Raw genomic sequence first — 24,409 nt, forward strand, 5'->3', positions numbered from 1 at the left:
CAGTGAAAAAGGTAGTCGACGAACATTTTTCGTTTTAGTCGACGAAAACAACACTGATCGGTACCCTGTGGGCTCAACCGACTGCGCTGAGCTGCTGCTGCAGCTGCTCTGTGGTACCCTGTGGGCTCAACCGACGGCGCTGAGCTGCTGCTGCAGCTGCTCTGTGGTACCCCGTGGGCTCCCCCGACTGCGCTGAGCTGCTGCTGCAGCTGCTCTGTTACCCCGTGGGCTCCCCCGACTGCGCTGAGCTGCTGCTGCAGCTGCTCTGTTACCCTGTGGGCTCCCCCGACTGCGCTGAGCTGCTGCTGCAGCTGCTCTGTGGTACCCTGTGGGCTCCCCCGACTGCGCTGAGCTGCTGCTGCAGCTGCTCTGTGGTACCCTGTGGGCTCCCCCGACTGCGCTGAGCTGCTGCTGCAGCTGCTCTGGGACTGGTACCCTGTGGGCTCCCCCGACTGCGCTGAGCTGCTGCTGCAGCTGCTCTGTTACCCTGTGGGCTCCCCCGACTGCGCTGAGCTGCTGCTGCAGCTGCTCTGTTCACAGTCTATACCCTGTGGGCTCCCCCGACTGCGCTGAGCTGCTGCTGCAGCTGCTCCGTTACCCCGTGGGCTCCCCCGACTGCGCTGAGCTGCTGCTGCAGCTGCTCTGTTCACAGTCTTTGAATCTAGAGTTGCAACACCAGCCGTTGACAGCCAGCCGTTTCGACCGAAAATCAACCGATAGTAGGTTACTTATTACGCCGATCTTATCTAGCCAATCGGCTCGTCTGGAGCCTACTTGCTGCGATTGGCGTTTATGACACGTTAACCGATCTTATCGGTCTATTCAGGTCTACTGGACATGCTGGGAGCCTACTGAAAATGACAAGCCTCCTCATACCCTCCCCTAAACTTAACCGCAAGCATGTCGCAGCGCGGTCCTAATATTAACGCATGTTCGCCAACCTTAATCCTGTCGGGTTTTTTTTTATCAGTCGGCAGAGCATGCCCATACTCGTTGAAAACAATCGTACTGATCCTAAGTGATCACTGCGGTCTCGTCTATTGATAACAGTCGAATCGGGTGACAGCCCAGAATGTCCGATCTGCAGCTGCTTGTATTAAATTATGTTAAAACTCGCCTACTATACATTGCAGCTGTACGGAAAGCTTGAATTATCCTCTTTCAATCTGCTAAATGTTTGTTTCATAAAAAATACACTCTAGACATGTTGAGCTATTTTATGTCAAGAAATTCTAGTGTTGGAGTTTGGAAGCACTCGTTCATCAACGCATCGTGCTGCTGCTTCCTGTGCAAATTTGGAAGCGCTCGTCGGAAGTCACTCAACGATCCTGCACATTTGAAACAAATTTGCAGCGCTTCGGGGCCAGCGTGCCTGCCTGTCACTCAAGACAGGCGTGGCCACGCCTACGTACCCTTTTGCGGTGGGAACTATAAGCAAGCGTAAGCGACGTATCGCGGCCAGAAAGCACGGCGTGAATGGCACTTAATTCCGAATGTCACGATCTATGCCTTGGCCACGCCGCCACCCGAACTGGCGCACAGAATTGTGCGCTTTGTGGGTGTGGAATTATCTCAATTGTAATAGATAGATAGATAAATAGATGTAATTCTTCTCTCCAGACATTAAAAATACAAATATTTAAAAAATGTTGTATTAATTAGTTCAGCAGTCAAAACGTTTTTTAGATTAATATGAACACCTGTGTTGATTCATTAATTTATGTATTGTCACAGATTTAGAAAGATTGATTGATTGACATTTTTAAAGCACAGCTCAAGACCCACTTCTACACTCTTGCTTTTAATTGATCTTTTATTTTTTTGTTATTCATGTCCTCACTGTATTGCATTACTGCTCTTGTTTTTTAATGTTCATGCCTTGCTTTTCTTTTCTTTCTTTTTCCATTGCTCTGTAAAGCACTTTGAGCTGCATTTCATGTCATGAAAGGTGCTATACAAATACAGTTTTATTATTATTATTATTGAAGTATTTATTAACAGTTTGCAGAATTACAGTGCATTTCAAGCACAACTCCAAACAAAAACTCCATATAAAAACTGGGACAACATAAAGCATTACCCTTGTTTACAATAGTGTCCACCATTTTCAATTCATCAGTGTTTGTTTATAAATATATATAAAAATGTATTTATTAAAATATAGCTCTGGTCCATAGCTCTAATGCCAAAGAGTGCTAACTTATACTTACCTCTCACTGACTAGACAAACAGATTATAAGGTTCCTCTCAGTGTAGGTATAAACAGATTAAAGATGTATTTTATGAAGTTATATTGTTCATATCAAGTTACATTCCGCTCGCAGACAGGATGAAGTTGATTAAAATACAAATATAGCCTATAAAGTGTGTTTTTACCTTAGGTTTTTACTCCACACACTCTCTTCCTGGATAACAGCACAACAGTGCTACGGGCCGACGGGCCAATCGGGGCGCAGGGTCTTGGCCCCCGCCCTTCGCCGGCCAGCCAATGGGGGCGTTGTGACGTCACGAGCGCTGAGGCAGGGAGGGTCACGTGGTTTCTGGGAAACGGAGAGCTTGGGAGAAGTACTCTTCTCTGACTGAGGATACTTTTACTTTAACTCAAGAGGAATACTTGAAATGAAATGAAATGAAATGAAATGAAATGATTACTATATTTACCCAGGGTATCTGGGCTAAGCTCAAGAACTTGTTTCCAGCCAGGCCCTGCTCATAGAACACATTTCATCGTAGTGGTTCAGTGCCTTGTTCAAGGGCACTTCAGCGGTGGTAATTTTAACGTGTCGGACCGCTGATTCGAACTGGCGACCTTTCATTTCAAAGGATCGACTAGCATTATTGGCATGAGAAAACATACGTTTGCATTGCCAAAGTAAGTAAGTACATATAATAAAACAGTTGAAAATGGGGAAAGTATACATTATGGAGTTGGAGGGGGTACAGTATTGTGTAAACACTAAACAGAGCTATTATATATGTCACATTGCGTCATTTTGGGACAAATAGCAGCATTTTTCCTCAAGTAAGTAAGTAATTAAGTACATTTTATTTATAAAGCAAAGTTACAAAGTGCTGTACAACAAGGTAAAAAACAATCAATTTAAAACGATTTAAATAGTATACAAAGAGGGGGGGTGGGGGCTGAGGGGGTCCGGGTACTAACGTATAATTTGTTTTGAAACAAGAAATAAATATCATGTTTTATTTTTAAACATAAAATGATAACATAAATACTCTAAGCTGTAAATTTGGATTTATGTATATTAATTATATGACATTTTCACATACAGAGTTTTGTGACCGAGAACGAACGTGCTGACGTCACGGTTTACGTTTCATATTCCCGGGCGTTACGTACGGAAGTGGTTGGTGTGTTTATGTGTGTGTTGTTGATGAGGAGACACCGAATAATGAATTAATTCATCGTATGATTCATTAAACATATCGCTCTGACTGTCAGCGGAACCGTAGACCCGTGGATGAGCCTCCAGTCTGCAGCTAACAGGATAACTGTCTGTTAGCTGCCTGCTAACACACACGACGTGCAGGTCTGTTTGTGTGTGTTACGTGTGTGTGTGTGTGTGTGTGTCTGTACAGCTTCCACATTAGTAGCCAGTTTGTTTACTATCTCACTGAAGACATTAGAGTTGTTGATGTTGTCGAATGAATAATGTCCTTATTGTCTAAGCTGTGTGTGTGTGTGTGTGTGTGTGTGTGTGTGTGTGTGTGTGTGTGTGTGTGTGTGTGTGTGTGTGCGTGTGTGTGTCTGTACAGCTTCCACATTAGTAGCCAGTTTGTTTACTATCTCACTGAAGACATTAGAGTTGTTGATGTTGTCGAATGAATAATGTCCTTATTGTCTAAGCTTGTGTGTGTGTGTGTGTGTGTGTGTGTGTGTGTGTGTGTGTGTGTGTGTGTGTGTGTGTGTGTGTGTGTGTGTGTGTGTGTGTGTGTGTGAGAGAGATATAGAGCTATTTAACACTGTTAATGAACAAAACCTCTATAGCAAGGATCACACTATAGAGCTTTTTTCCTTTCTGGTGCTGTGTGTGTGTTACCTGAATGTTTATGCCAAATACCTACATAGCTATGAATATGACTACACTGGTTATTGAATATTTGTAAGTGTTTGCTAGACTTATACACAAATATTAAATTCAGTGGATACATTATAGGCAACACTGCTGTTATTGTACATTCCATAGACCAGAAGACAGATAGCTGGGGAGCCATATGTCACCCAAAATTTGAGAGGACCTGTGATGTCATGACATACTTTTTATTTGTATTCTTTTCTATTAATTTGGTCATTAATCTCTATTCCTTGAGCTTTTGGGCCTGTGGCTCCCCGGCTAAGAGTGCTCTTGAGTCTGGCCACGTTCAGGTGTTTAGACGGATATCTTGTGTTGTGTTTATAGACGTTTAGACAAATTGATATGAACAGGTGCTCTGAGTCTTTGGTTAGACAGATTGATATGAACAGGAGCTCTGTGAGTCTTTGGTTAGACAGATTGATATGAACAGGAGCTCTGTGAGTCTTTGGTTAGACAGATTGATATGAACAGGAGCTCTGTGAGTCTTTGGTTAGACAGATTGATATGAACAGGAGCTCTGTGAGTCTTTGGTTAGACAGATTGATATGAACAGGAGCTCTGTGAGTCTTTGGTTAGACAGATTGATATGAACAGGAGCTCTGTGAGTCTTTGGTTAGACAGATTGATATGAACAGGAGCTCTGTGAGTCTTTGGTTAGACAGATTGATATGAACAGGAGCTCTGTGAGTCTTTGGTTAGACAGATTGATATGAACAGGAGCTCTGTGAGTCTTTGGTTAGACAGATTGATATGAACAGGAGCTCTGTGAGTCTTTGGTAGACAGATTGATATGAACAGGAGCTCTGTGAGTCTTTGGTTAGACGACGGTCTCTGTTATAGAGCTGAGCGGTCATTACCCAGAAACTAGACCTGTACGTGCCCGCTGGCCACCGGCCTACTTGGGAACGATGCAACTTGGGAACCTAATAATCCCCGTTGTCATAGCACCCGTTTTAACTGTCTGTCTTTGATTGATTGATTGATTTATTAACAGTTTACAGAATTACAGTACATTTCAAGTACAACTCAATACAAAAACTGTTAACAGTGAGTGGACGACACCATAAAGCATTACACTTGTTTAAAATAGGGCCCACCATTTTCAATTCATCAAAACATTTAGAGACGTACGAATATACACAACTATATAGTCAAAAATAAATCGTCATAGGAGGTAAAAAGGGAAAAGAAATATATACAGTGAGGGGAAACAGGGGTGCGTGGGGGATTCTGTATCCCTTGTGTGCCCATACTTTATATGGAGATCTCTGTATCTGCCTGTGTCTGAATAGTGCAATCTGAAAAGTGGACTGGTTAGAGTAATCAATTGGCAGGTGTGGGGTTGCCATGGCAATCAATTGGCTGAGGCAGATGTTTGGAAAGTGCGCAGGTGAGGTGACTTTGGCTCATTAGGTCCACTGGCAGAGCCTGATCAAAGCCTTTTGTGGTGTTTCAGACAGTACAACGGTGTGTTCCACAGCCTCGAGGCTGGGCACTGCACTCCCTGTGGTGGTGTGGAACGTGTGTCGAATGTGAAGTCGGTGTGTCAAACGGTTCTCGAGTTACATGCATCACAACCGTACGCACACACACACACGCACACGCACAAAGACGGAGACACAGACAGAGAAGTGGCACATTTCAATGTTATAGTTGGATAATACAGAGATTGAACAATCAGAATCAAGTATCCAACCAAGCCATTTAACCCATTTAGGCCTGACGTCGATATTTAAAAAATGTCTTCTAAACCTCACAGTTTTCTGAAATACCTATGTTTCTGTATCAGTGGTGCTCAATATTTCATGTCAAGGACCCCAAAGATTTTCTGTATTTGGCCACCGACCCCATCTGAAAATATGTTGTTCCAGGAACCCCTCAGAAGCAAAGATTTGAGTTAAAAATGTTCGCTCTGAAAGAATATATATTATATATCCAAAGATTTGCACCACTTTTTCACGACTTTTCAAAAATAGCAGACCTACAAGCTCGTAGCACGCCACTCGGTGGCGCGCTATGAGCTTGTAGATCTGCTATTTTTCAATAGCTAAAGTATAACGTAATGCTAAAAACACCAAAAGGTGTTCCCGCCCAAAATGGGTTAATGACATGCAATATTGTTATTGTACATATTAAACTATTATTAACATATAACCTGTTTATCATAGACGATGTCATTAAAGTCTAATGTCTGTTGTTATCCTCCAGACGATGGCGTTTAAAATCCCAAAGAAGCAGCGGCAGGGGGCGGAGCCAGAGACGGACATCGTCGTGATGCAGTCTCCTCTGTCCCGCCTCCAGGACTCCACGTCTGTTGCCACGGTAACCATCTTAAAATCACCTAATTCGCTCTATAACAGACCGATGCCTAATCAAACCCTCAGAGCAACCTGCTCTGCTCCGCTGATTTACTGCTGTTTCCAACATGACAGCATGTATGTAAACGCACACAGTGTCATTTACAGCAAAACATTGTGCTCAAAAAGGTTTTCGAAAACATTTGAGCGAGAAATATACCAACGATTAACCACCTCCGCTGTCGCGTCGGTGGTTAACCCATTTTGGGCGGGAACCCCTTTTGGTGTTAGCATTATGTTATGCTTTAGCTATTGAAAAATAGCAGATCTACAAGCTTGTAGGTCTGCTATTTTTGAGAAATCGAAGAACGACTGACATAGAAACATAGCTTTTTCAGAAAACTGTCAGGATGTAGAAGACATTTTTAGAATCTGATCTCAGGTCAAAATGAGTTAATCAGCCTGTCGGTGATTTATCTATAAACAATGACCACTCAGCCATACATTATCCCTTTACATAATGAGCATTTGTGAGGACCAATTATATGAAGATTAAGTAAAAAAAAAATGGCTGAAGTGCTCCAAGTGGTTAATGTAGCACAGAAGATAATTATCAATTCATAATTATAATTAATTGAGTGTTTGTTTGTTCTAAACAGAATGGTTGGGGCGTGGCTAATGGAGCCAGGGGCCGGCCTAACGCGACTGGGAAGGACGCCATGCAGCGGTACGTAACAACGACAACCGCTTTGCCGGTGAAAACAGCCGGTGGATCCTATTGGTTCACTGATCTGTGCGCATCCCCCCCCCCCCTCCTTCCTACGCCTAACACTTGACGTCACCACATTTTTAGTGACGCCCCTCTGCACTGTTATAGAGCGTCGCAGTCCCGCCTCCTACCCTGGACCAGGAAATGAAACCCAATGCATTTTTCTCATAGACATTTCTTAAAGTATTTATTTAAAGACGGTTACGCCGCGGACAAAGCCAACTCGAGTCGTGACAACTCATGACAACACAAACAATATTTTGGACCAAACAAATAATTACAAAGAAGAAAAACAACAAAAAAAGTGTTGTAACCTGCCGTTTTTTTCTTCTTTCTAATTATTTGTTTGGTCCAAAATATTGTTTGTGTTGTCATGAGTTGTCACGACTCGAGTTGGCTTTGTCCGCGGCGTAACCGTCTTTAAATAAATACTTTAAGAAATGTCTATGAGAATAATGCATTGGGTTTCATTTCCTGGTCCATGGTAGGGGGCAGGACTGCGACGCTCTATTGGATAGTGAAATAAGAGGTTCACTCCCACTCCTATGCCACTTTCCCTGGCTTGTTCGCCCAGGGTTTTTGAGTGGTGCAACCACTCCCTTACGGAGCTATGTGTGTGGGTGGCTGGCTGGGTGGGTGGGTCTGAGCACGAAAACAGCATGGTTGTTTTTCATCGCCTGTGCGCAACCTAACACACACACAAACACACGCACATACTTTATATATGGTGATTTCGGGTGTTCCAGTACAGTACAGTGACAGTACAATACAGTAGAGGGACCCCCACACGGTAACTCTGTCATTTCTCAACCGTTTCGGACGCGGGGCGGCTCGCCGGAATCGGGCCGGCACCCTGGGTGCGTTTCTGTGGGTCTGGAACTTCGGCCTCCCCACCTCCCCCCCCCCCCACCCCCCCCCCCCCCCCCCCCCACCCCCACACGGAGTTGCACCACTCACTTCACACGGGTGTGTTTTTTATTCTCCTGAACTCTATATAACATTCAGGAGGTGTAGTTCCAGACTCTATATAATTTATCACGTTGCAGGCCAGTGGTTAAGCAGAACCTGAGAAGCGTCATCGGAAAGCTTCTGAGAATCGTCGAACCAACGAGAGCGGGTCCTGTCACGTCGTTGGCCAATCAGAGAGGCAGCGCGACCGCCCGCGAAACGCCTTCGTCCAATCGCGCGTCGGACGGGCATGGGCGGAGCGGCCAACCGGCGGCGGGCACGGCGCGAACACAGCAAGCTGCTTCCAACGGGTCTGTTTTGTTTACTACTCGTATACATTACATCGAACACAGGTTCGATTCCCGCTGGGGACGCTGTGGGCACTGGGGGCGTCTTCTCTCCTCCGCGTCATCAGTGCCCATACCCGAGGCGGGGTTGGCGAAAGGGCCTTTCTGTGTGGAGTTTGCATGTTCTCCCCGTGTCGCCTAGGGTAGGTATCCACTATCCTCACAAAAAAACATGCCGTAATCCTGGTCTCTAAACTACCTGCCTGATGGAGGGGAATAACGTGTTTCTTCCACGCGCTACGTCCGGCCGGGGAAACTCTCCCCTGTCAGGTTTAAAGAAGCAGCTTGGACTCCTCATGCATAGAAGAAAGCATGAGGTCAGTCCGCTGCCCCCCCAGGTTGGCAGAGGAAGTGTAGCGCCCAGGATCACATTAGATAATTGACACTGGGTGAAAAAATGGGTTTCAAAATTGTGGGACAAAACATTTAAAAAAAAAAATATATATATATATACATTTGTATTAACAGTTTGACTGCAGAATTAATTAAATGGCAATGCGGCGCTCTCTCTCACAGTATAACTTAGTTCACTCTCTCTCAGTATAACTTAGTTCACTCTCTCTCTCAGTATAACTTAGTTCAAGAGTGTGCCAGTTTTCCATAGAGCCTTCCAGGCGAAAACCCCAGCTTAAACACACCGTAAACAGGCCTTAATATGTAAAAAACACCCAATCTGTCACCCCTGTCTTTTATCGCGTTAACAAATCACAACAATGCAGAGCATGGACGACCGCTCAGGCTCTGAGGATTGTCCCCTCAATGGTGATGTAAACGCTGGTTGGTTATGGATTCAAAATTGGATACGATATAATTATGCATGTCCAGATATATCATGTGACGGTGTCATGTTGGTGGCACGTTTGAACCGCGAGGCTTGTCATCTCCCCGAATAGCCCTGGTCCAGTGCGTTGGCGAGTTCACTCACTGAACCACGGGGAAGGGACAGAGAAGAGCCTTTGGCTCGAAACGTTGTCAATAAAATATACCCTTTGGAGCATATGAGTGTGCGGGTTCCCTTCCCTTTCTCCTATGTCACTTTTGAACCCAGCACCTCCACGAAGTGATGTGCGTATTTTACTATAGTTTCTGAAGGGACAGTTATCCCCTGTCACTTGAATTTGTGAACTGAACTGAACTTTGAACTATAGTTCATGTAGAAAGTGAACTTTCCCAACAATGACTGAGGCGTTATCTTTCTGCATTCTATGTGATCTTATAGTTTACTGACACACGACACTGTCTATCTGCATTCTATGTGATCCTACAGCTTACTGAGACCAGACCAAATTTTGATTTTAGTTTTAGTCATAGTCTCTTGAATAGTTTTCACTTAATTTTAGTCACATTATAGTCACCTGGAATGTTTAGTGTTAGTCTAGTTTTACTCGACTAAATATCATAAGATTATAGTCGACTAAATCTACAGTTGATTTAGTCGACTAAAAGGTATTTTGGCGGGCCTTGATGCCGTCGTAATGACAGATTTTACACTTGCTGAAAATAGCCGATCTACAAGCTCACAACGCGTCGCGTTCATTGTCCACTAGTCCCTTCCTAACGTTTTTTTTTGTTGACGAAATTATATATTACGTCAATATATTTAGTCTTAGTTTTAGTCACCATAGCTTAGTTTTCATTTAGTTTCTATTTAGTTTTCGTCAGTGAAAAAAGGTAGTCGACGACCATTTTTCGCCTTAGTTTTAGTCGACAAAATCAACACTGACTGAGACTGAGACGCTACACTGCCTCTCTGCATTCTATGTGATCTTATAGTTTACTGAGACGCTACACTGCCTCTCTGCATTCTATGTGATCTTATAGTTTACTGAGACACTACACTGTCTCTCTGCATTCTATGTGATCTTATAGTTTACTGAGACGCTACACTGCCTCTCTGCATTCTATGTGATCTTATAGTTTACTGAGACACTACACTGCCTCTCTGCATTCTATGTGATCTTATAGTTTACTGAGACACTACACTGCCTCTCTGCATTCTATGTGATCCTATAGTTTACTGAGACACTACACTGTCTCTCTGCATTCTATGTGATCTTATAGTTTACTGAGACGCTACACTGCCTCTCTGCATTCTATGTGATCTTATAGTTTACTGAGACTGAGACGCTACACTGCCTCTCTGCATTCTATGTGATCTTATAGTTTACTGAGACTGAGACGCTACACTGCCTCTCTGCATTCTATGTGATCTTATAGTAGACTGAGACTGAGACGCTACACTGCCTCTCTGCATTCTATGTGATCTTATAGTAGACTGAGACTGAGACGCTACACTGCCTCTCTGCATTCTATGTGATCTTATAGTAGACTGAGACTGAGACGCTACACTGCCTCTCTGCATTCTATGTGATCTTATAGTTTACTGAGACTGAGACGCTACACTGCCTCTCTGCATTCTATGTGATCTTATAGTTTACTGAGACTGAGACTGAGACGCTACACTGCCTCTCTGCATTCTATGTGATCTTATAGTTTACTGAGACTGAGACGCTACACTGCCTCTCTGCATTCTATGTGATCTTATAGTTTACTGAGACTGAGACGCTACACTGCCTCTCTGCATTCTATGTGATCTTATAGTTTACTGAGACTGAGACGCTACACTGCCTCTCTGCATTCTATGTGATCTTATAGTTTACTGAGACTGAGACGCTACACTGCCTCTCTGCATTCTATGTGATCTTATAGTTTACTGAGACTGAGACGCTACACTGCCTCTGCATTCTATGTGATCTTATAGTTTACTGAGACTGAGACGCTACACTGCCTCTCTGCATTCTATGTGATCTTATAGTAGACTGAGACGCTACACTGCCTCTCTGCATTCTATGTGATCTTATAGTTTACTGAGACTGAGACGCTACACTGCCTCTCTGCATTCTATGTGATCTTATAGTTTACTGAGACTGAGACGCTACACTGCCTCTCTGCATTCTATGTGATCTTATAGTTTACTGAGACTGAGACGCTACACTGCCTCTCTGCATTCTATGTGATCTTATAGTAGACTGAGACGCTACACTGCCTCTCTGCATTCTATGTGATCTTATAGTTTACTGAGACTGAGACGCTACACTGCCTCTCTGCATTCTATGTGATCTTATAGTAGACTGAGACTGAGACGCTACACTGCCTCTCTGCATTCTATGTGATCTTATAGTTTACTGAGACTGAGACGCTACACTGCCTCTCTGCATTCTATGTGATCTTATAGTTTACTGAGACTGAGACGCTACACTGCCTCTCTGCATTCTATGTGATCTTATAGTTTACTGAGACTGAGACGCTACACTGCCTCTCTGCATTCTATGTGATCTTATAGTAGACTGAGACTGAGACGCTACACTGCCTCTCTGCATTCTATGTGATCTTATAGTTTACTGAGACTGAGACGCTACACTGCCTCTCTGCATTCTATGTGATCTTATAGTTTACTGAGACTGAGACGCTACACTGCCTCTCTGCATTCTATGTGATCTTATAGTTTACTGAGACTGAGACGCTACACTGCCTCTCTGCATTCTATGTGATCTTATAGTTTACTGAGACTGAGACGCTACACTGCCTCTCTGCATTCTATGTGATCTTATAGTAGACTGAGACGCTACACTGCCTCTCTGCATTCTATGTATGTGTTTATCTTGCGTACTGTAAGTCACTCTGGATAAAGAGTGTCCGATAAATGACAAGCATGTGCACACCGAGTGACACTGCTGTTGTTTATTCTGTCCAGCAGGTGGCGCCCAAGGAGAGCATCTGACCGGCTGCTGCCTTCTGTCAGTGCTCCCATTGAAGACGACAGCCAGCGGAAAAAAGGTTGGTTGAATTTGAAACTTGAAAGGTATAGCAACGTATAGGCCAAGGGTTCTCAATTATCTTTGAGGGGAGCTCTAGCCCCTCCTATATACAGCTTTTTGTCATAACTCATCTCACATTTTGCCATTTGACAATGAAAGGAGAATAGAGAGTATGCGCGTGACATCATCATCAAACCAGGAAGTTATGCAGGAACGCCTACTGAGTGGCTAAAAACGACTTTCTGGCCTTGACAGCCCATACATCCACACAGAAAAGTCATATCTGATTGCATTAACACTAGCATGTCTGAATTAAAATCACTACTACTATGACGGCTAACGGTCAGGCTGACCGGTGTTTTTCGTGCAATTCCATTGGCCACTCTCTCCCTGCATCTCTTCACACCTCTCCCCCCGTGGCGGGGGGTTGACGACTTGCCATTGTCTTCTAAATGTCACATTCCAACTAATTCAAGGCAGCGTTTCAACTCGACAGGACAACTCAAAGTTATTTTTCAACATGTATTTATTTAGCTATGCTCAATAGATAGGTGGAAACAATACGCCAGTCAGTCAACACACCATATTTCACCATATTTTTGATGCGCTGATATATGAAATGAATATGCGCGACAGCTGTGCGTGCGTGCGTGCAAATCAGAAAAGTTTAGGCTACAGACAAAGGAGTTGGGAGTTTGGGAGCGGCCGGCTAGCCACATATTAGCCTATATATATTTTAAAAATACCCAGCATAATTGTTGGGAAGGCTAAGCCTGGCCTAGCCGCCGCCTATGATCGATGTCATTTATATATATTTGATTTATTGTGCCAGCAGAGAGATCCGTAGCAGCAGCACGGTTTATATATACACCAGGGAGAGAGAAAAAAGGGAGCCGTGATGCGTGGAAATCAGTTCCACTGGTCGCGTGCAGAAAAGTTATTTTCTTTTTCATTTCAGTTTACCAAACTATAATTATAGTGACGATGTGAGCGCTATATATTCAATATAGCGCTAGCTATAGCTAGTTTCTGTACCATACCACGTTCCTATGTCGCGCATTTCATATCAGCGCATCTTACCGTCTCGTTTCTGTATTGAATCAACCAAATTTGTACCGTAGTAAAAAAAAACAATGTCTGTTTACTTGGATCCATGAACATAAATTATAACATAATTATGCTAAAGATGGCGTGTATAGTCAACATGTATTTATATCTATTGAGCTATGCGCTTGGTGGAAACAATACCACACACCATATTTCTTTTTCCGTTTCGAGAAATAAAGTCAGACATGAATACTTTGTGTTAATTCAAGAATGTTTATTGTTTCTTAGTGTTACACAATATAACAATATAAAGCATGCAAGGTGTGACATAAAATCAGGAAAACATCCTATGGCATTAGTTTCTGTACATTTATCTGGATGGCACACAAAATGTTGTCTTTCTCTTCTTTCGCTTAGATACACTTGACACATGTCATAGTAAATGTACCAGTGCATGTTCCACACGCCCGTTTGTCACATTTATGGCAGCTGATTAGCGTCTTGTTTCCACATCCGTCAAGCTGACACTGCCTTCTCTTCTTGGGGGTAGGGGTGTCTGGTGTCTGTGGACCATTCTGGGCCCTCTTGGCAGCTCTTGGCGTTGTAGGCTGGTTCTGTGGTGTGGTCGGCAGCGGCTGCAGTGCGCTGCGCTGCTGGCGCCGAGGTGTGCGTGGTGGCTAAAGATGGCGTGTATAGTCAACATGTATTTATTTAGCTATGCTCAATAGATATAGGTGGAAACAATACGCCAGTCAGTCAACACACCATATTTTCTTTTTCATTTCAGAAACTATAATTATAGTGACGATCTGAGCGCTATATATTCAATATAGCGCTCACATGTCACTATAATTAATTACCCTTGCGCAGCAATTACACTGTCCATCTTTGTATTGAGACAATAAAATAAATACGACATTAGCGTTATATATTGTCATTTTTATATAGAGGGGATACATTATAGGGAAGGAGGTCTATCGCGTTGGAATGATTCATGTCATTGATTCATGTCATTTTTACACTGTTCGTTTAGCGTGCCCTCCGAAAAATAAAGTAAAAATATTTTTGATGCGCTGATATATGAAATGAATATGCGCGACATAGTCACAATGCTATAAACTTTATTATTCCAACATAATTATGCTAAAGATGGTGTGTATAGTCAACATATTTCTTTTTCCGTTTCGAGAAATAAAGTCAGACATCGTTATTTCTGCAAACCGCATATAAGAAATATAACATCTAAAACAACATTTAGTTTATGTAAGTTTGTAATGTAAGTTTGCCTACATGTGGACTTCCACATGTAGGTTGGAATGCAAATGACACATTAGCTTGAACAATGCCCGTCTCCAGCCGGGAGGAAGGTGTGAACAGCACGGCTTGTGGGGGAGAAAGGGTGAGGGCTCTAAGAGCGGTCCCACGGACCGCAAAAGAGCAGACATTTTAGTAGAATTATGTCTAAAATCATATTTCCAAAACGTTTCAGATGAAAAAAAAAACAGAGATGGTTTGAATCGAACATTTAGAAAAAGTCATGCAAGGGGAACTTTCTCAGGACTTCATGGGCAAAGAAAATCCACTTCAAAATTTCAAAATCGGTCAGCCTGACCGCTCCGACGCGCTAGTGTTAAACAACATTAAACAATGTTAAACTCACTTTGCCTGTTGCTTTGCCACTCGATATGCCACTCGATGTGCTATTCACTTTAAGCATGCGCATACTCTCTATTGACGTTGCGTGTGCGTGTGTGTGTGCGTGTGCGTGTGTGTGTGCGTGTGTGTGTGTGCGTGTGTGTGCGTGCGCGCGCGCGATTCAGACTCTGTAGTGTCGGTGGACTCGAGTGAACAGGACACCCCAGGAAGGACGTCATCTGACAGACCGGTACAACCTAGCACACACCCACACAACCTAGCACACACCTACACAACCCAGTATCCATTTCAACATAGTACACATCAACACAACCCCAGTATACATTACATCCTAGCACATACATTTCTGTGTAATAATTGGCTGGTTATGTATATGAACAGTGTCAACGTGGTCACTCGGTGTCCGTCATGCGGTGTTCTTCCAACAGAGAGACACCAGAGGACAGTCCCAGCAGGGAGTGACCACCAGAGCCCCATTCCGCTGGTCCTCCTCCCCCTCCTCCTCCTCCTCCTCTCCCTCCTCCTCTCCTCCTCCTGCCCTCCGCACCGCCCCTCCTCCTGTCCTCTCCACCTCCCTGGCTCCCAGGAAGACGAGCGGAGGAGGACGCCTGTCCCTCGGCGCCAGGAGGACTCTGGGAGACGACACCAGATCCTCCGTGTTCACAAGACTGGGGAGACCTGCTGCTGCTAAAGTTAAACCAACTGAACCCAGTAAGTTGACTCCATTTACTACCAAGGTGACTTAACTCATTTTGGGCGGGAACCCCTTTTGGTGTTTTAAACATTATGTTATAATTTAGCTCTTGTAGAACTTGTAGGTCTGCTATTTTTGAAAAATCGTGAAAATGTGGCGCAAATCACTGAATATATATATTTCAGAGCGAACATTTTTAACTAAAATATTTGCTTCTGGGGGGTCCCTGGAACTACATATTTTGAGATGGGGGTCCGTGGCCCAATAGAGATAATTCTGGTGGTCCTTTACATGAAAAAGGTTGAGCACCGCTGACATAGAAACATAGGTTTTTCAGAAAAATGTAACCCTTTATCGACAGTCCAAAATAGGTTTTAAACAAGTTCTTTCCCAATGGACTTACCTGACTGTAAATACAATAAATCACGATTGAAACTTCACCATTTGATTTTAAAATCGTGGAGAAAAATAAATAAATCGCGATATCTGAGTGAATCGATTTGTTTTGCTCACCCCTAGTCACGTCTGTATGTGTGCGTGCGTGCATATCTAATTCAATCCTCTAGACTAAGGAGACTGGACCTGTGTCGGACACTTTTTTCAGTCTGCACCAAAATGTCTTGTAGTCCAGACGGCCAACAGGCTGTTTAAAGTGGGAAATGTGGTATATAGTTTGTTTTTGTTGGCCTAAAATATTGTGTACATGCATTCATGAATCCACTTGCTGACCGGCGGTCGATATTGATCTTTTTTTATAGGGGGATATATGTGACCATACCATTAACAACCTATAAGGCAACATTTTCAAAATGTAATTATGCTTATTAAGTGTAGCATGTGGCATGTCAACAGTCTAACTAGGGGGTTTTCATGATTCTGAATCCATTCCAGGCATTAGTTTTGCACAGAATGCACTTGGACTACAAGCAACAACTACAGCTCTACAAGCTCACAACATGGTGTGGCTACTGTGCTGAGGCTGATGCTATTGTTTTCTATAATGTGGACGCTATGTTCAAGCGGTTTACTCACTGACCTGTCTGTCTGTCTGTCTGTCTGTCTGTCTGTCTGTCTGTCTGTCTGTCTGTCTGTCTGTCTGTCTGTCTGTCTGTCTGTCTGTCTGTCTGTCTGTCTGTCTGTCTGTATGTCAGTTGTCCTGTCCAGTGAGGAAGATGACATGGAGGACATAGCATGTGGTGTGAAGACGTTGGATGCTCCAGAAGGTTCTAGAAGGGTCCAGGACGCTCCAGAAGGTTCTAGAAGGGTCCAGGATGCTCCAGAAGGTTCTAGAAGGGTCCAGGACGGTGCAGGTACCACACAGTAGAACCACAATGTTCCCCCCAGCAGTCTTACCCATGGTGGTGCTTGTGATGGTGACGCATGTGCTTTCAAGTATAATCAATTATCCCATTCTGGGCGAGAACCCCTTTTGGTGTTTTAAACATTATGTTATAATTTAGCTATTGAAAAATAGCAGATCTACAACCTCACAAGCTTGTAGATCACAAGCTTGTAGGTCTGCTATTTTTGAAAAATTGTGAAAATGTGGCGCAAATTTATATATATATATATATATAAAAAAAAAATTCAGAACGAGTGTTTTTAACTCAAATCTTTGCTTCTGGGGGGGTCCCTGGAACAACATATTTTTAGATGGGGTTCAGCAGCCTCTTCCATAACATTTTTGGGTTCCTTGACATGAAATATTGAGCACCACTGATACAGAAACATAGGTATTTCAGAAAACTGTCAGGATTTAGAAGACATTTTTTAAATTTAGACGTGAGGCCAAAATGGGTTATACAGTGTTGCCGGTAAAGTATTCCGTCGGGTTCCATTCTAGGTGCAGCGGAGACGTGTCCAGAAGCTTCTAGGACAGCCAGGACGTGTTCAGAAGATCCTAGAGCAGTGAGGCCATGTTCGGAAGCTTCTAGGAGAGAGGAGACCTCTTCAGAAGGTGCTTGGACAGTGGAGACATCTCCAGCTGTGATGAGGACATGTTCGGAAGCTTCTAGGAGAGTGGAGACGACTTCAGAACGTCCTTGGACAGCGGAGACATCTCCAGCAGCAGTGAGGACATGTTCAGAAACGTCCAGGACAGTGGAGACGACTTCAGAAGGTTCTCGGACAGTGGCCACGTCTCCAGAAGCTTCTAGGATTGTCCTGGATGATGTTTCTCCTCCTCCTCCGTCTGGCGTTGGAGCCTCCTCCTCCTCCTCCACGATGGAGCTTCAGTTCTCCAGGCTGATCCTGGGTCAGCTCAGTGCCCAGGCCCATGGCAACCTGCTGGTGAGACCTGATCTGTCATCTGTGGAAAGATGGACGACACACACACACACACACACACACACACACACACACACACACACACACACACACACACACACTTTACATTTACATGGTGCACACACTATCTATTATGATGACTATTATCATTATGTAAAACGGTTGAACTGCAAATTAGGTTCATAATTGGCAAAACCTCTGAATAAATAAACAAAACCAAAACGAGAACAACTAAGTGCTTTGAATGTCTCAAAAACAATTAAGACTATCATATGTAATGATTGTCTGTCTTTCTGTCTGTCCGTCTGTCCATTTAGATCACAGAATCTTACATCTTCCTGCCTCTGAAAGGTAAGAAACGCATCCTGTCTGTCTCTCTCTCTCTCTCTCTCTCTCTCTCTCTCTCTCTCTCTCTCTCTCTCTCTCTCTGTATGTATTTACCCATTTTGGGTGGGTGGTGTTTTAAATATTATGTTATAATTTAGCAGATCTACAAGCTCATAGCGCGCCACCGAGTGGCACGTTACAAGCTTGTAGGTCTGCTATTTTTTGAAAAATCGTAAAAATGTGGCGCAAATCTTGGAATATATATTCTTTCAGAAGACTTATTTTATTCGACGTCAGGCCTAAATGGGTTAATCCGATGTTGTCTGTTTGTCCGCCTGTCTGTCTGTGTCTCTCAGGTCTGCATATGGACAGCGAGGTGGAAGCCGAAAGCCTATCTGTTGCCGTGGTAACCTCCCAGCTCCGCGGCTATGGCGTGTGGGGGGAGGGCGTGGCCACAGGCAGCCACGCCCCCTCCCTCCTCTTCCTCTGGGTGACGGACAGCCATGCCAAGCTCTTACAGACGGAGCTGTCAGTGTTGCAGCCAATCACAGCCGCCGGTATGTTATTATATATATCAGCCAATCACAGCCGCCGGTATGTTAATTATATATATCAGCCAATCACAGCCGCCGGTATGTTATTATATATATCAGCCAGTCACAGCCGCCGGTATGTTATTATATATATCAGCCAGTCACAGCCGCCGGTATGTTATTATATATATCAGCCAGTCACAGCCGCCGGTATGTTATTATATATATCAGCCAATCACAGCCGCCGGTATGTTATTATATATATCAGCCAATCACAGCCGCCGGTATGTTATTATATATATCAGCCAATCACAGCCGCCGGTATGTTATTATATATATCAGCCAGTCACAGCCGCCGGTATGTTATTATATATATCAGCCAGTCACAGCCGCCGGTATGTTATTATATATATCAGCCAGTCACAGCCGCCGGTATGTTATTATATATATCAGCCAGTCACAGCCGCCGGTATGTTATTATATATATCAGCCAATCACAGCCGCCGGTATGTTATTATATATATCAGCCAGTCACAGCCGCCGGTATGTTATTATATATATCAGCCAGTCACAGCCGCCGGTATGTTATTATATATATCAGCCAGTCACAGCCGCCGGTATGTTATTATATATATCAGCCAGTCACAGCCGCCGGTATGTTATTATATATATCAGCCAATCACAGCCGCCGGTATGTTATTATATATATCAGCCAGTCACAGCCGCCGGTATGTTATTATATATATCAGCCAATCACAGCCGCCGGTATGTTGTTATATATATCAGCCAATCACAGCCGCCGGTATGTTATTATATATATCAGCCAATCACAGCAGCCGGTATGTTATTATATATATCAGCCAGTCACAGCCGCCGGTATGTTATTATATATATCAGCCAGTCACAGCCGCCGGTATGTTATTATATATATCAGCCAGTCACAGCCGCCGGTATGTTGTTATATATATCAGCCAATCACAGCCGCCGGTATGTTATTATATATATCAGCCAGTCACAGCCGCCGGTATGTTATTATATATATCAGCCAGTCACAGCCGCCGGTATGTTATTATATATATCAAAAGTTAATTTTCTTCCGTAATATAATTAATTCATGTACCGGTATTCTCAATTCATTGCGCATAAAGTGAAATATTTAAAACCTTTTTTTTTTATCTAGAAATGTCGACCATCTGAAAAGTATGGCTTTGTCCGAGGCTTTAAAGATGGAGTGCCGTGATTTTTTTCCACCCTAAAACATGATCATCAGGTCTATTTTTTTCAAAAAAGTGTACAGTATTTGTTAAAATGTTGTTTTTATGTGGACACGCCCACCAGTTCATTAAGTATGCCTGGTTTGCCTGGTGGGTGGTGGTGGGTGGTGATCCACCTGAACTGAAGCCACACCCACAGCTGTAGTTGTATGATAAAGGGGGAGGGGTTAGGGGAGGGGCTGATAGTGTGATGTCACTATATTACTGTTTTTTTCATTGGCACGTTTGAATGTCACGGGTTCAGCCTCCAGGAAGAAACCCTAAATACAAAGTTAATACACCATTGCACATAAAAACGACTCCAGGGTGTCTAATGAAGTACTGTCACCTCATAGATCTTTAAAGGTCTTTAAATAAATACTTTTTGAAATGTCTACGGGGAAAATGAATGGTGGCCTCGTCGTTCTGACGGGACGGGACTGCGACGCTCTATATAGCGTGCGTTCGGTTATAACATGAGCCAATGCAAACAAATTGGCGAGTGCACATTTCCGAATGCACCCATTAACAACCCATTCTGGGTGGGAACCCCTTTTGGTGTTTTAAGCATTAGGTTATTCTTTAGCTGTTGAAAAATAGCAGATCTACAAGCTCATAGCGCGCCACTATGAGCTCTGAGTGGGCGTGTCCTATAACAGTGCAGCGATCTTAAACCTTAGAGCGGGGCGTGTCCTCTCTCCTCAGACGGGGCGTGTCCGTTCATCCTGGTGGAGCTGACGTCTCCGCTGGCGGGCCTGAGGTTTGCTCTGCTGCGCTCCCGTCTGGACATGTGTGGTACTGCGGCCTGCTGCTCCGTGTCTGTCGGCGTGAGCCACGCCCTGTCGCTGATGCACGAACACCCCCTCATGCTGGCGCTACTGGGCCACGACACCACCGGGGTGAGTGAGTGTGTGTGTATGTGTGTGTGTGTGTGTGTGTGTGTGTGTGTGTGTGTGTGTGTGTGTGTGTGTGTGTGTGTGCGTGTGTGTGCGCTATAGATGTTTGACACGGGAATAGAGCTTAAAGGTATATTTCACTTTTTACCCATTTTGGGCGGGAACCCCTGTTGGTGTTTTAAGCATGTTATGCTTTAGCTATTGAATACGAGCTTGTATTGATCTGCTATTCGAAAAGTTGTGCAAATCTTTGAATATATATTCTTTCAGAGCGAACGTTTTTAACTCAAATCTTTGCTTCTGGGGGGGGTCCCTGGAACAACATATTTTCAGATGGGGTTGCCAGCCAAATACAGATAATTCTGGGCTTCCTTGACATGAAAAAGGTTGAGTACCACTGACATAGAAACATAGTTTTTTTCAGAAAACTTTTAGGATTTAGAAGACATTTTTTTTAAGAATTGTCCTCAGGTCAAAATGCGTTAACGAGGAAAGCACCATTCCGTGCCATTTTAGATTTTGGCCTTGGCTCAAGCTCTACAAGCTCGCTGTGATCTTGTACATTAGAGTTCTCGAATTCTGCCTGAACCAAACCCTACCTAGAAGTTACATCCCCAAGAATACATTCTGCCTGAACCCAACCCTACCTAGAAGTTACATCCCCAAGAATACATTCTGCCTGAACCCAACCCTACCTAGAAGTTACATCCCCAAGAATACATTCTGCCTGAACCCAACCCTACCTAGAAGTTACATCCCCAAGAATACATTCTGCCTGAACCCAACCCTACCTAGAAATTACATCCCCAAGAATACATTCTGCCTGAACCCAACCCTACCTAGAAGTTACATCCCCAAGAATACATTCTGCCTGAACCCAACCCTACCTAGAAGTTACATCCCCAAGAATACATTCTGCCTGAACCAAACCCTACCTAGAAGTTACATCCCCAAGAATACATTCTGCCTGAACCCAACCCTACCTAGAAGTTACATCCCCAAGAATACATTCTGCCTGAACCCAACCCTACCTAGAAGTTACATCCCCAAGAATACATTCTGCCTGAACCCAACCCTACCTAGAAGTTACATCCCCAAGAATACATTCTGCCTGAACCCAACCCTACCTAGAAGTTACATCCCCAAGAATACATTCTGCCTGAACCAAACCCTACCTAGAAGTTACATCCCCAAGAATACATTCTGCCTGAACCCAACCCTACCTAGAAGTTACATCCCCAAGAATACATTCTGCCTGAACCCAACCCTACCTAGAAGTTACATCCCCAAGAATACATTTCAACTGCCCCTATCGGGGACCTCGGCTAAAATACTGAATTATTGTATATCTGCTACTTTTGATTAAAAAAATGTAATCGTGAAAGTGTTTTTTTTTTTGACGCGAGTTGCAAGGAATCCGTTTGGAAATTATTGTCTTATTGTGATGTTACAAGTCACGAGGCATCTACTGGGACTGCATTTATATTATATAGTGTGATGTCATGCAGTGACAACAGTGTGTTGTCAACAGAGACTACTAAGAGCTTGTAGATCTGCTATTTCCTGAAAAATCACGGAAATCTTTGAATATATATTCTTTCAGAGCGAATTATTTTAACTAAAATCTTGCAAAAAAAATGTAATCGTGAAAGTGTTTGAAATTTTTAATTTGGAATTTGTTAACACAAATCTTCTGTTCTATAGGGGGGCACAAAACATTTTCAGATGGGGGTCGGCTGCCAAATACATTTATTTTTGGGGGTCCTTGACATGAAAATGTTTGAGAACCACTGATATAGAAACATGGGTTTTTCAGAAAAGGCATTTGTAGAATCGTCCTTCGGGTCTAAATGAGTTAATGGGTTAAACTTGTTTTGGGGTCATTTTATCATCCACTTACAGTTTTTAAAGGACAACTTTAGTTTGTTTCAACCAAGGTTCATGTTTTAGGTTGTTAAAGTAAAAGATGAGTGTTCATTTCTTTCCATTTGCTGCTTTCTTTCGTTTTAAGGATTTTAGCTGTTTTTGACAGGGGGGCGGGGGCATTCGAACATGGGGCTAAATATGTATTTTTTCACAATGTTATAGCGATTTATTTTTGTATTATTTACATCTGGACACAAAAGATCACGGGATCTATTGAATGTGTCAAACTGACATATTGAGCCTATGACACACAGTGTGGCTTCCCCCCATTAGGCCTCCTTCACATTCAGTAGATCCTGTGATCTTTTGTGGCCAGATGTAATTTCTTGCGGTCTAGTAGGACTATAGTAAATAAAAAAAGAAATCGCTATAAAATTGTATTAAAAAATACATATTTAGCCCCATGCTCGAATGCCCCCGCCCCCCTGTCAAAAAAAGCTAAAATCCCTACAACGAAAGAAAGCAGCAAATGAAAAAAAATGAACACTCATCTTTTACTTTCTCTAATAACAACCTAAAACATGAACCTTGGTTGAAAAAAACTAAAGTTGTCCTTTAAGTTGCTTGATTCAGTATTTACATACTTTATATTAAATTGGATTTTGAAGCTACAATGGGTTTCAAGGTAGAGGTGTGTCTGATGAAATTAATATCAAATATCTGAATATCTAAATACTAAATGAAGCAACTGTCTGAGTGTTAGGACATCTATTGTACATTCATACATCAGAATGAAGTTCAGAGCTGAGACACTAGAGGGCGGAAGTGGTTATTTTATCACACAACACTTTTGTTTCACTGTATTATGCTTGTTGTCTGTCTGTCTGTCTGTCTGTCTGTCTGTCTGTCTGTCTAGGTGAGTTCAAGACTGAGAAGAAAGGCAGCAAACTGTCTCACTACCAGGTAAAAGAGTTCTGATTGATCAGGGGTTGGGGAGACGATTACAAAATATATATATACCGGTACACAAATATGACAATACGACGGCTTCTGATGAGGTGTGTGTGTGTGTGTGTGCGTGTGCGTGTGGCGTGCATGCGCAGGTTAATCCAGTATCCGTTGACCCAGGGTAAAGGTCGAATCGCCGTGACCCTGGAGGATCTGTCCTGTCTGAATGAAGGAGAGTTCCTTAACGACGTCATCATAGACTTCTATCTGAAGTATGTTCATTCATTCCTTACAATTTAGATTAACACATTTAGGCCTGACATTGAAATAAAATAAAGTCTTCTAAATCCTGACAGTTTTATTAAAAACCCATGTTTCTATTTCAGTTGTTCTCAAACATATTCATGTCAAGGAACCCCAAATATATATGACATTGGCCGCCGACCCCTATCTGAAAATATGTAGTTCCAGGGACCCTCTCAGTAGCAAAGATTTGAGTTAAAAACTCGCTCTGAAAGAACATATATTCAAAGATTTCAGGCACATTTTCACGATTAAAAATAAATAGCAGACCTACAAGCTCGTAGCGCGCCACTCGGTGGCGCGCTACGAGCTTGTAGCTATTTTTCA

At 43.3% G+C, this 24,409-nt stretch overlaps 2 protein-coding genes across 2 annotated transcripts in view; one reads left to right on the top strand and one right to left on the bottom strand.

Moving 5' to 3' along the window:
• Positions 1-2,486, bottom strand: part of stat1a (signal transducer and activator of transcription 1a) — a 40,144-nt gene extending 37,658 nt beyond the window's left edge. The window contains exon 1 of the mRNA XM_079495692.1: positions 2,377-2,486. The gene's annotated coding sequence lies outside the window, so the exon portion shown is untranslated. The remainder of the gene's footprint in view (positions 1-2,376) is intronic.
• Positions 1-24,409, top strand: part of LOC306917465 (uncharacterized protein) — a 50,643-nt gene that overhangs the window by 987 nt on the left and 25,247 nt on the right. The window contains exons 2-14 of the mRNA XM_079495691.1: positions 6,303-6,416; positions 7,051-7,118; positions 8,207-8,419; positions 12,210-12,292; positions 15,141-15,205; positions 15,405-15,687; positions 16,822-16,980; positions 17,514-17,959; positions 18,274-18,307; positions 18,640-18,840; positions 20,775-20,968; positions 23,748-23,794; positions 23,935-24,051. Coding sequence (XP_079351817.1) covers positions 6,306-6,416; positions 7,051-7,118; positions 8,207-8,419; positions 12,210-12,292; positions 15,141-15,205; positions 15,405-15,687; positions 16,822-16,980; positions 17,514-17,959; positions 18,274-18,307; positions 18,640-18,840; positions 20,775-20,968; positions 23,748-23,794; positions 23,935-24,051 — 2,021 coding nt within the window. The 5' untranslated portion in view covers positions 6,303-6,305. The remainder of the gene's footprint in view (positions 1-6,302; positions 6,417-7,050; positions 7,119-8,206; positions 8,420-12,209; positions 12,293-15,140; positions 15,206-15,404; positions 15,688-16,821; positions 16,981-17,513; positions 17,960-18,273; positions 18,308-18,639; positions 18,841-20,774; positions 20,969-23,747; positions 23,795-23,934; positions 24,052-24,409) is intronic.

This window comes from Electrona antarctica, assembly GCF_951216825.1.
Source record: "Electrona antarctica genome assembly, chromosome: 24".
Lineage (NCBI taxonomy): Eukaryota > Metazoa > Chordata > Actinopteri > Myctophiformes > Myctophidae > Electrona > Electrona antarctica.